Source organism: Opisthocomus hoazin, chromosome 1 (assembly GCF_030867145.1).
Source record: "Opisthocomus hoazin isolate bOpiHoa1 chromosome 1, bOpiHoa1.hap1, whole genome shotgun sequence".
Taxonomy (NCBI): domain Eukaryota; kingdom Metazoa; phylum Chordata; class Aves; order Opisthocomiformes; family Opisthocomidae; genus Opisthocomus; species Opisthocomus hoazin.
The window spans coordinates 100,761,902-100,775,282 of record NC_134414.1 but is presented as its reverse complement, the minus strand read 5'-3'; the positions used below and the strand labels follow the sequence as shown (position 1 = coordinate 100,775,282).

The 13,381-nt window shown below is 35.8% G+C and overlaps 1 protein-coding gene across 1 annotated transcript in view; it reads right to left on the bottom strand.

Annotated features, from left to right (window-relative positions):
• USP9X (ubiquitin specific peptidase 9 X-linked) overlaps window positions 1-13,381 on the bottom strand; it is a 106,311-nt gene that overhangs the window by 39,574 nt on the left and 53,356 nt on the right. Inside the window, exons 15-23 of the mRNA XM_075430749.1 lie at window positions 9,191-9,278; window positions 7,253-7,595; window positions 5,742-5,837; window positions 4,046-4,257; window positions 2,098-2,338; window positions 1,742-1,891; window positions 1,514-1,634; window positions 908-1,038; window positions 369-647 (exon numbers count right to left, since the gene is read on the bottom strand). Coding sequence (XP_075286864.1) covers window positions 369-647; window positions 908-1,038; window positions 1,514-1,634; window positions 1,742-1,891; window positions 2,098-2,338; window positions 4,046-4,257; window positions 5,742-5,837; window positions 7,253-7,595; window positions 9,191-9,278 — 1,661 coding nt within the window. The remainder of the gene's footprint in view (window positions 1-368; window positions 648-907; window positions 1,039-1,513; window positions 1,635-1,741; window positions 1,892-2,097; window positions 2,339-4,045; window positions 4,258-5,741; window positions 5,838-7,252; window positions 7,596-9,190; window positions 9,279-13,381) is intronic.

Here is a 13,381-nt window from a genome sequence, read left to right as displayed (position 1 = left end):
GGAACAGGTATACTTGAAAATGGAAAGTTACCTGTACCGACAATCACGCAAACCATTGAAAATCATATATAGAGCAGGTGTATCTCACACCTAACTTCTCCACGGTCAGAAAGAAACAGGATTTGTTTAGTACGTAGATCTTGTTTTTAGAATCATCAGACAACATTATCTGAAAGTACCGTGAGTTCTTCACATACAACTCACTCAAAGAGACTGTCAGTGGAGAGCAGACAGATGTTCATAGAATCATAGGTTGGAAAAGACCTCCAAGATCAAGTCCGACTGTCACCCCAACACCATGCATGTTGCTGCAGACAATATAAAAACCAGAGTACATTGCTATTCGCATCAAGGAAGATTTATATTACCGGTGAAATTGTACTTGTGCCTTCCACAACTGGCTGACAAGCTTCTGCCACGGCTCGAACATGGCCATATCCAATAGCTGTTAGCAATAATTTGGCTATTTTTAGAGCATTAAGGTAGGCACCCCTTCGAGTTTCCATATCTGCATTGGGCAGGAAGTTATTTCTAGTCAGCATGCTCAATACAAGAGGCAAACCACCGCTTTTTAAGAAGTTGTATTGGAAGTCACTGGCATCTTCTCCCAGAGGTGCACTGGCAGGCATTAACAAGGCATAAACTACCTGTAGAATAAAATACAGGGTTAACCAACAGAAATGTACTAGTCTGAATATAGACGATTGAACATGAGACTGTGTTGGAATACTACTTAAGCAACGCTTTGACAGCATTGGCCATACACCAGTTTATTCCAGTAAATCGTTAAGTATTTTCAATTGTTAATTTCAAACCACAATTTGATCTTAGGCTTTGACAATGTTACAGGAAGGACTGCCCAAGAGACAGCTGAAGACATTTAAAGAATAGGGAAAGCATCACAAACCTCCGTTAGATACAGCACTTGTGAGGCAGAAGGACCAAAGAATAGAGAATCAAGGGATGGACTAAGGCTGCTTTCCCCAAGCTTTGCATGATCTAAACAAATAGCTCTTAGTTTCTCAACCGTAGTGTTATCTGCAATGAAAACACAACTTATAAACATTTTATAACACAACCACTCCAGAACAATCCTGTAGTACTTACAATCATAAATCAGTTTTAAGTGTATCAGAAAAGTTGCAAAAAAAGGTAACTGACAGACAAGAGCAGACTACAAAATGTTCTGCAATGATTATTTCTGCCAGTACAAAAGTCATCCTAGTAAACTAGTGCTACAAACCCACATCAAAATAGAACACTTCTCCCCATTTTTGCTGCACTGTGGCACTGAACCCCAGTACCAACTGCACACTATGCAACTTTATATGACAGACAAGAAGTAAGTAATTGGAAAGTACATACAATCCTAATGAGGATAACAGTCATGAATTACAGTATCAATAAATTACCAGAAAGTGGAAAATACTCCCCTGCCTTCATTTTTATGTAACAGGTGAGAAATTATTATACAGAATATTACAAGATAAAACGGGATAAAATTAAGTTTTACCTGGTGGCATAAGCTTCATAAGAACACGTGCTCCATCTCTAAGAGGTGGCATATTTAGGCTACTGCCTAAGTCTGCAACTTGCCAAAGAAAAGAGATGTATCGAGGATGCAGTGACATGATCTTGAAATAAGTAAATAAAAAAAGCCATAAAAATCATTAGTTAAAAACAAAGTATAGGCAAAAAATGGTTTCAAACTGTTTACTTCAGAATCTAAGTATATGCTTACCACTCCAGGCAAACAGCTTTCAACTTCTGGATTTGGACCATCGCTGTAGTGATTGCCATGGTTGCCCGGAGAACCAGTTGAAGAGTCAGAAGAACTATCTGGACTTGAGGGCATATTAGAATTTATCTGTGTAAGCTTAGCCGTAATTAGCTGAAAAACACAATCATAGTTTTAATACTACACAAAAATAAAGATTCTTTACTAAATAAGCATCTCATACAATGTTAATGGCATAACACGAGAAGGAATGGAACTATTTCACAACAGTAAGTGATCCCATACATGGTATTTTTCAAGCGTTTACAAAAGGGAAGCAACCTCTGAATTGGCATAAATAATCAACCTGCAACACTTACCGTTTTATCTTTGAGATTCAACTGCCCAATTAATTTTCTGTCATCTGCAGGGTCTACCAGCTCACCACCAATGAACAGTTCTACTTTTGTGTGCGCACTATTGGCTTTAATACGATTGAGAATACAACGCCGTACTTGGCCAATTGTGTCGTTTGTATGAGACCAAATATCCAGATCTTCCACCTGTCGGCCTTGGTTTGGAAAACGAACTACCAGTGTGATATGTTTACCACGGAAAGCTCTGAAAATAGACAAACCAGGTAAAGTTATTTTTGCCCCCATGAAACAAATTATTTTTCCTGCTGTTGCAGATATTTCAACATCATATCTCCACATATGATGATATATTCCAGCACGAGATTCTTTTGTGAAAGCCCCAGCAATTATGCAAACATAACATATGCAGAAACTTTCAAGAAGCCACACTCCATACAAGTGCATTATCATATTGTCAACTTTACAGTCAGGTTAGGAACACTGACAGAATTTTAAGCAGTCTCTTATGAAGTTTTAGACCTTTTCTTTTGCCTGTAATTTCCTGGTCAAATTGTGCAAATAAAGCTCAATCAGACTGGCAACTATGTTTTGCTCATTTAGCAGACCAACTCAGTTTTAAATATACCAAGATCAGAAAAAAACATCAGGTCACCAAGTCTTAATGTCTTCTGTCAAAAGCTGTTAGAAGTTATATATTAGAATTTTAATTTTGAAAATCAAAATGCTTTTAAAAAATTCAAAGAGGTCAAAAAAACAAGAAACACTTTCACACTAGCACTGATCACACTTTGTACAATGCAGGGAACTCATTAGGAAAGATGTGCCCAGTAAGGCCAACAAACTAATCCCATACATCAAAAGAAGGTAAAAATTCCTCATAAAAGCTCCTTGCTAACAAGACCTGTAAAAAAGTTAGTCTTATCAAATAAACAGCCCATATAAAAAAAGATACACCTGCAATCAACAAGATACATAGACTCATCAACCAATATATACAACAAAGTACTGTAGGAGCACTGAAAATCACTGACACATCACGAAGAAATAGCAAACCCTTCAATTTTCTTGACAAAAAGGGCATTTAAAATAAGGGGACAACAAACCCCCACCATGTCTAAAAATGTTAGCTGCATCATAAATTCACAGCAATCTCAGTGTATTCCTTATGTATTTTTGAGACTTTCTTCCCACAGGCAGCAGCTACTAACACTGGAACATTTAAATAGTTTTCTGTTCTGCTTTCCTCTTTCAGGAAAGAAAGTATTATGGTTTTAAAAAATATCTACACAACATTGGATTTAACCACTTGTTTCCTTTTCCTTTGTACCAAAGACAGAGTTAAAGCAGGACTTAAGTGAAGTTTGTACTCAAGGGCAAGTATAAGAAGAGTGAAGGTATACGAAAAATACACAGTATTCAGAGTGCTACTTCTCTTCTTCCCCTTTTTACGAGGAACTTACACAGGATATTTCACTTACAGATAATCCCAAATTTAAGCTTGCAATGTAAGAATAGCATCTCTGTAAAAAACTCTGGGAGATGAAGCTATACATTAACAACACATTTTTTGTACGGCAGGACTAGGAAAAACAAAGAAGGTTTTCCCATGCTAACTTAAAGAATGGTATTGCTTTTGAATAATTATCTGAAAAAAAGAAATACATCCAAAAAAATCTAGCCACGATGTACATTGTGCTAATTATAGAACAAAACACCAGAAACAAGCTTATTCTCAGGTCTGCTGTCCCTTTCGTATATGCCTGTATTTGCCTGATCTTTCAATTTTTTATTTTTTTTTTTACTACAGATCAAGGTTCAGATGTATTAGCAGAGAAAATGCAATTTTGAAACTCTATACTTTCCCTGACTAGAAATCAGTTAGAATGTAAAAACCACAACAATATTTTAGTTAACAGAAATCAAAATCACAACAGTGCATTTTCACACATACCTTGACATAGGTAGAATAGTTCTCTCTTCATGGTAATCGCTGTCACATTCATTTATGTACTCTCTTAAAACAGTCAACACTCTCACCATTCGTATCGCTTCTTGTCTTGCACAATTGATACTGTCTTTATCTCCATCCAACACACATAATGTATCATAGGAGGCTTTTAGACGATCAAAACAGGACTGAATGAAGTCTTCATGAATCACCACCTAATTACATTAAAAAATGTGTGCAATTAAAACCCATTTTTTCAGCAGGATAACCCAATGGTTGAAGTAAAAAAAAAAAGCGTGCCCTTGAAAAATCTTGCACGTCATCAGTAACTGTAACTGTACAGTGCAAACTGAACTAGAAAAGGTGAAAGTCTGCACACAACACTAAACTGGACTTTCGCTTATTCATTTCCTCAGACTACGTTAAAGATCTCTAGCTGACAATCTAGTACAAGTCAACTTATTTTACATTGAGAGTGAACACAAAACATTTACAGGCCACCAGAACAACAACCCTCTCCCCACAAGCACATCACCCAGTTCCAGATACACTCTCTTCCTGCATAAATTCAGAAATGGATTTTGAGCTAGATTCAGTATAGCAGCAGTTGCAGCAATCTCTTCCTTCTGCCTGATATCTAACATCTCCTTGCTCCTGACCTAGACTGACATATAACCTATAGCATCACTGTAAAAAGTCTGCAGCGTCTCCAGGTAGTGTTCTGCAACAGACACATTAACAGTCATAGCATGGCAGTAAACCACAGTCCAGTAGCCACTGTTCTTAGCAGTAGCTCAGGAGCAGAGGAGTTACCAGCACACTGAAACAAAATACTTCCATGCATGTTAAGAAACCCAACACTTCCCGGAAGTGTCAGATCTAACCATGTGCAGACAGACAGATCTACGCATGCTTTGTAAGCCCAGACCTATAGCTAGACAGAAGCACACAGCTCATCTGCCACTACGCTCAGATATATTTTGAATGGCTGTAACTGCACCACTGAAAGGGGCTGTGCTGTATCTAGCAGACTGGCAGCTCTGAAGACTATAAAAGTGTTTTTTAGAACAACTATGAAAATTGGAGTTTTAAGAAATACAACTGGCAAGCTACCAACTGGAGATTGTCTGGAGGACAGTATCCTCCCCCAAACATGTGAAATCCCAACAGTTCACTTCCTCCGACCTTTCGGAAACTCATTATCTCTTCTCTCTGTCCACGGAAACACAGCTCCCAGCAAATATTAACGTAGGGAGAAAATATCTGATTTGCTAGAGCTCAGCCTGACTGTTATATGGAAACTCTGTGACCCTTTGTAAGGGACATAACATAAAAGATTAGATTAGCTTGTGACAACTACTCAATAGAGCCATCCAGTGAACATACTACTACAAGCAAGTTCCACAACTGGAAGTTCAACAAAAGGCTTACCTAAGTATATATGAAATGAACTGTTTTCTGAGTAGAAAGTGCAGATACAACAAATCAATTTAATATAAAATATGTACCAGAGCTCAGTCTGTAAATATCAGAAAACAACTCTTAATTCTGCATCTGACCAGAACCTGATTGCTGGACTCAGGAGTATACTCTCCAGAACATGAAAACTATTCTCTCTTTTCAAAGCTTTCAAGTACAAAAATATCACCAAATTGAATTTTATCACTGTTTTCTTGTTGTTTTTTTTTTTTTTTTTTACCTGATTAACTTGTAACCTTGGGCCAAGATTAGTATAGATCTCTTTAAGAAGATCTATTGCTCTGTTTGCGATGTCGTCATTTCCCTGAATCACAACCTAGCATAATTGAAGAAAAAAAAGTATTAGAACATCTTAGAACTTTCTGGTATGAAATTTAAAAACAAAACGACTGTATAAGTATCTTGACAAAATAGTATGTCTAAATCTTCTATGAGGTGAACATGACTAAAATGCTCAGTTACAAAATACAATCAATACAACTTACACTAGATTTTAAAAGTCAAAAATAAGAATTAACTAGTTTCAAGGAGTTCAAAGTTACCAAAAAAAAGCCAATGCTTTCTAAACAGAATAAAAGTAGTGTTTATATATTCATCTTCACATCACATCTCAATTTTCACTAGTTTCAGAGAATACAACTATTTTTCTCAGATGCTTGAACAATCTACATCACCTAAGATTTAAAAACAGAACTTTAAAGTATTTAAATAGCTGCGAGTGGGTGGAAGGGGGACAGGCAAATGAGTTCTGTTTCTAACCTCATAACCTGTATTTTAATTACTACCCACCAGGTCTGAAAGCAGCACTTACAGACAACCCCTGCAGGATACTGAGCTGAAGCTTCATGAGTTCTGTCATGCTGCCAAATGGCAGGGCAGATCCAAGTAAGTCGATTCCCACAACTAAAACATGCCAGGATTATGCAGGTACTTTGTACACAAACATTGTATGAAACCTTATTTGTATAAAAATTGTGATCTACTTTGGTTTTAACGATTATCACCATGATTAAAATACCCAATTCTTCAACAAGCCACAACCAAAATTACTGAAGACTGCTGCTTTATATATGGCATGTTTTACAAAATACAGCCACAATAACCACGCCACAGTGTGCTACTGTGAGTTCTAATGCAGCTCTTGAAAACTAGAAGTACTTTGAAAAAAACAGGTACCAAATTAGATACTAATGTTTTTCACCAACAGATTTGGCAAGCTTCAGAAAGCTACCATCTTTCTATTGAAAAGCTATAACCATGTTTAAGCAACAGGCTGTGCAGATAAGAGAAAGAATCAGGCCAGGGACCACTTGATCTTATCTAAAAATGACTCCAGTTTACCATACTAGAATGAATGACATGAACTAGCTTCTGAAGTTTAGAAAACAAAAGTTTAGTTCTAATGTGCATATGAAAGAGAGAGAAACCTACAGATAATTCACCTGGAATGATCCTTTCTTCAATGGTACATGCAAATTTTTAATCTCATGTACATACACAAACATACTTCATGTTTCAAATATCTTTCCATTAAACATCAGTCTGCAAAGTTATCAACTTGTGTACTTGCTGGGAAGACAGTGAAGTCAATATCCACGCATTTAGTTTGAAAAAAATAGCTTTTCGTAATTTCTTTCTGTAACTAGTAAGTTACACATTCCTAAAACTATAAAAAGAGATTGAGAAAGACTTAGTAGCTGACCTTTCAGATGTTTCCTCCAATTAACTTACCCTCCAAAGGTAGTCTAATCCTATTAATTCCAGATCATCCATCATATAGGCTCGTCTCTTTGCTACTAGCTTTCCCTCTCGACAGTTCACAGCTTTGAAGAAACGTTCAAAACATTTCATTCCATTTTCTGTTAATAGGGAAGGATCCAGCTGAAGCACATTATTTTCAAAGAAGTCCTTATTAATGTCAGGGTCTAAGTCTGGTTCATCCCCCATTAGTTTGGAATACCATTTAAAACAGGCTTCGCGATCACAAAGATAAACCGCATTTTCAGCTAAACACTTCCATATTTGCTTCGCCTGAGGGGCACAGAGCCACAGCTGACCATCCTTCAACAAAAATCTTGAGCAAAACAAAGAGACAATTAACAACACTGTCTAACAGACATCTATAGTAACAATTCAGTAAAAAGTACAGGCAAAAAGGTGAATACATATATTATACATGTATATATTGTAAGAAAGACCCTGAAAACTTTATTTACATAATCAGTCTGCTCATAATTAGCTTCATGATTTCTTAGTAAGTCTGAATGGATCAAGACCTTATAGTCCAAACAAAAAAGGAATAAAATTCAGCAAAACATGTTTTACTCTAAAACACCAAACAACGTTTACGTGTCATATACAAACAAATCCACATCTCCTAATGTTAGTTTAAAAGTCAGGTCCCAACACAGGAGATTAAATTACTTCTGCAATCATTCACTGTGTTTTAGCACTCCTTTCAGCAAAATTGCAAAATAAGGTATCAATTCTACAGAACAGAGCCAGCAGCAGAAGTCAATGAAGCAGAAATTTTTCATTTAAGTAAGTTTTTCATTTGTGTTAAATATTATTAAAGAACTATTAAGAACTTAAATTCTGAGAGTTCACATCAAAAATGTTTCAGGAAGAACAAACGATAATCAAAGTTCTTCAGAATTAATTTTCTGATTCAAAAAACCTTTTCTTTGCAAAAGAAATCAGGGACTGAGTTATGGCACTGCTGTTCAGAAATTGCTACCTACACATTCTACATTTGACAGCCATGGGACTTCATTGATTCCTTTACAACTAGTGAACTTAAAGAAAGCTACAATTTTTAACATGCGGGAGTGATAAATTAAGTCTGCTATCCATATGCTATTGTATAATTTCATTAAACAGTTGTTTAACACTTCAGTTTAAATTCCAAAGATTCTTGGTAAAATTTTAAGAAGAAAAAAACAACCTCAGAAAACAAGTAGAAAGTACTTCAGAACTTGACAGTTTCACAGTCCATGTATTTTTACTTGTCTAAAAAAGGTTAAAACCAAGTAAGAAAAAGCCAAGAGAGACAGAGCATAGAAAGCATCAACATGCTGCAGCTCTGTGATGGGCAGAGATCCTTTATTTTCTTGCTTGACTCAAACAGCAGCAGGTCAAAAGTCATCCAAGTAATTTTTTTATTTCAACCTCTTTCTAAGGCTCAGTTGCTGACAACCTAACATCAGTGTCTAACACAAGTATACATCAGTTTATAATCACAGATTTAACTCTGGTGTGGTACAACAAATGACACAAAGGTGTATCCCTACACAGAATATTTTAAATTCTCAGCTAAGTTACCCCAACAGGTATGTAACTATCCACACACACATGGTATTCAAGTCAGTAGGGTTCTGCAAGCAGACAGAAAAAGCCCACACAAATCTTAGTGCAGAATCAGAGCTCTGGACTGCAAAGTTCCTAATAGACTTTATTTGAATATTCCAATACTAGTATAGAAGCCCTCTGGGAAAAAAACCACCACCAAAACAAAAACATTTGGTGTATTTTTGCATTTGAGTTTTGAAAGAAGTCAATACAGTAACTTAAAACTAGATAAGAGAAAGAGATAACCAAGGGTTTTTTTTTTCTTTAAAGTACTGAAAGTATTCTTATAGGAGTTGAACAAATGATCAAGTTAAAACTAACCGTAAGAAGTTAAGTCGCTCCTGTACTTCCTGCACATGACTATATCTGCTTCCTGGTCTTACAGTTTGAGGATCATATTCACCATGCTCTGGAAATATAAAAAGCTTTCTTAAGACAATACATTCAGAAAAGACATAATGACTCTAAAAGGACGTGTTTGAAGACTTGTTAGTCTGAACATAATTAAAACCACCCAAAGAGCAACAAATTTTTAGTACAATGTATGAAAATAATTGTCATCAGCCTGCTACCAGTTAATATTTCATCCTAAATTAAAAAGGGTAGAGGCAAAGATTACTGAGGTCTGTAACTAAATCAACAAATACTTATGTGGATACATGTGCTCATCATTCAGTATTACGGAAGAATTAAGAACTGGCATTCTACTTATTCAAACCAATTTTTCCTTATTTCATGTAGTCAGTTTGAAGTCAGAAGTCAGTCAAAATAAAAGTATACCAAGCATGTAATTCATATTATCCAGTCCTTTTTTTGTGAGGATGCTTTAGTATTGTTACAGAGCATCTTTTCCACAATTTCAGTTTTCAATTTTTAGGGTTTTTCCCCTCCACAGGAAATCACAACTCCAGTTCTTTAACACCTTTCTAAGTAGCTACGTACATGACATAACTTACAGGAGGAATGCATATGACAACTTTATCACTGCAACTTTCCAAGTACAAAAAACAAATTCCTGTAATACTAAGAAGCCTGAAGCAGAAGAAGTGGAGTTAATTTGAAAGTAAGGCGAGAAGTCAAACTTTTATCTGCATTTTATCAAATCTCAGCATAATATTTTGTTTAACAAATAGTTGTTTGCTTCGTTGGAACTTGGTTTTGGTGTTTTGTTTTGTTTAAAATAAAGAGATACAATCTAGATCTCTACTTGCACTACCTTGATCTGTACTAGTAATATTTCATTATGACACATGTTCATTATGACAGCTCCATTATAAAATAGCTAATGCTATAATTCTTATTTGCAAAGGTATACAGACTGCATTTAACCAAGATGACCCAGCTGTGGGAGACTGCATCACGACAACATCCAGACTCAAGGTAAAATTTATCTTCAGAACTGAAAATCAGTATCTCCTATTATATCAAGTCTAACAGATGAAGCACATCATCAGTGTTTCAAAATTAGGAGAAAAATAACTGTCATAGATACTGCTCTCTATATACAAGTGCAAAAGCTACATTAACTTAAAAATTAAATAAAACGGAATACAGAAGACTAGTAGTTAACTGATGTCTACAAAACTGGAAGCACGTTCACCAGAAATCCTTCAAAAATTAAAATTATAATCCTAATGAAGTAAGCATAAATGGGCAATTATCAAAAGAAGACATGTGAAAAAATTCTGAAGAAATAATATAAAAGTAGCAGAACAAAAATTGCTTACGTATTAATAGTAGAAAACCTGAAAAATATACTGTGGGTCTAGCAGAAGAAACAATTACAGTAAACAAGCATATTTCAGAGAAAATTAAAACTAAATACTTCAAGCATTGGGCATTTTGGGTGGTTTAGTGTTTGATTTTGTTTTGCTGGGGGGGATGTGTTGTGGTTCGTTTGTTTTAACTATGAGGACCTTCTGGGTTGCTGCCTTTTTTTTTTTCCTGAAGAGAGACTAATTCCCAGACACAAGTGTCAATAGTGGCAATGATAGAAGAATTCAAGTATGAAAGGCCAGTCAGTTGCCCAAAGGCAACATGTACGTACTTAAGAATTCTGAAAAAATCTGAACTACAAAAAATTTCAGTCTCCCTAAATATTCTCCATCTCAGCTTCTTTCTACATTTGCCCAATGTTTTCTACACTATGCATCCCACAGCAAGTCTAAGTGTGAAAATGAACAGAGAAATTATAGATCAAAAAATAACTGGTTGAAAATTTAAGTATAATTAGTGATAAACATACACAGAAGATCATATGGCGCAGTTCTTACAAATAATTACATTTCATTAACACTTTGGATTTTTTTATTACTTCAGAAAAACAGAAGATAAAGAAGAAGTGGCTAGCAATCTTTTCAAATTTTCAAAAGGTCTTCTATGAATAGGCAAAAAGATGAAACTGTGACCTCCTCCTTCAGGACTACACAGTGCAATAGCAGTTATCTCACGGAGGATTTGCAGAGCTGGAGGAAAGGGTGAGTTCAGTAGAAAGTCACAGATCATGGAAAAAATTCTTAAACACAGATTAGGCTTTTCTTTAACCTTAAAAAGGCAATCATATAAAAGGGAGTATGACAGAAAAGAATATGCATTAGTGAATAACAGCACAACACAACTATAGAAGTCTTCAAGGAAGATAAAAATACGGCAAATTCAAAATGAATACAAAAATATAATCACAAATTACATAGTAATTGTGGCATTAAACTGCGAAAAAATCTGTAGGCAATTGGATTCTATTTTTTCCTATGACACTTGTTTGACCTCTGCCATCTGGATGTTTTCCTTGAATTTTTCTCCCTCTGTCTTATTCACCTTCTCCAGCTCAGCTTAATTCTACAGCTGTCCATTTTTTTCTGTCCTCACATTCATACTCTTTCTTCTTTCATTTATTCCCTTCCCTGCCCCATCTCTTCTCCTCTCCTCCAGGAAGGCATGGAACGCAAACTTCACAGTGCTCTCTATGTTCTGCTCTAATCAGTATATAAAACTGATAAGAACTTAAAAAGAAGTTGATATAAAACTTTAAGAGAAGTTGCACAGGAACTGTGTATTACAGTCTTAGTACAGCATCTGGAACATTAGGAGGTTATTTTCTAGCAACCCATATTCGTGTAATAAAGCATCTAATGAAAAAAATCCACACTACTGTTAATTTGTTTTTGTACTCTGATGTAAACAGTAGAAGTTCTGCAGCAGCTTTATCTCAAGAAAGCACAATTTAATTGCTTTGTAATTAGACTCAATTTAAACTCTTTGCTTACAAGTTACACTTGTAACTCCTGTCCTGCTGAAGATATTTACATTACTGCTTTACTGAGTCATTACAGTTGGGGAGGGGCAGGGCAATGGGATGTATTGTTTGGCACAAGAAATGAATCATGCAAGACAACAGCTGAATTTTTCTGCCAAAGTCATCAACAATTTGACAGGTAAACAATATTGTCAAAAACAACCTTTGGCTTCAGAGTTTAAAAGTAATTGAAATTAACAAATAATAGTTCATACATTAATAGTATCTGTAGGCTATTTTCGAACAAAACCAACGTTGCATTAGATTATACCTGCTGACTGTATTTCCTTCATAACCCTGAGGCCAAACTCCAAATTTCATAGCTGGCCAAACTCCGAAAGAATCATAGAATCATAGATTCTAAGCTATCCATACAGCTAAGATGTGAAGTCTGTTACAAATGAAATTGCATTTTTACATCACTTTAGCAAAGTTAAAGAGCACTCCAACAGCTTACAGATATTACATGAAATAATACTTGTTCTATCTCACTTTATCAGAGAAAGACCAAGCCTAAGACAGCATGGCTTGAGAACAGAACAAAGCATTTAGTATTATTTTAACATTAATTAGTGCAATGCTATCATTAATTAAGGAACTTCAATTAGAATAAACCCCCTCATGTATTCCTATATAGACAACTATAGCTGCAGTATGCAGATTTAGCTTAAATGTCACTCTCTTTGACCTATACCTGGCTGAAACTATCATCTTCATATAGCACCTCTATTCAAACAAGTCTTCAATTATGTATTTTGGATATCTTCTATCAAGTACTCCAAAATTAAAGGTGTCTAGGCAACTTACCTAAGCACTGGAAGACACAAACACGTTTCACAATGTGCAAATATCCTGTCCTCTCTGAACTATCTACACTGAATTCATACATAACATACTGTGTCATTTTTGACATGTAACTGAAAGGCTGCTAGGATGTTCTGATGACAGGGCAGAATGGTCCCTAGTTCCAGTCAGTAAAGTATATGGGCAGCGGGGGGGTGGGGGGCACAAATCATCTCCTCTCACTTCTGTTGGCTTAATTCAACACAAAGTACTGTGGTCCAGTGTAACAGGGAGTTCCCTGGCCCATCAATCTCCTTCACTTCCCTACTTCTACCTCAGTAGACAGAAAGCTAGTCCAGAATGCAAGTGTAAACTCATCAGTGAAGGGTCTAGTCTGAAATACACAAATACTAACATGATGTGCTGCCAAAGTG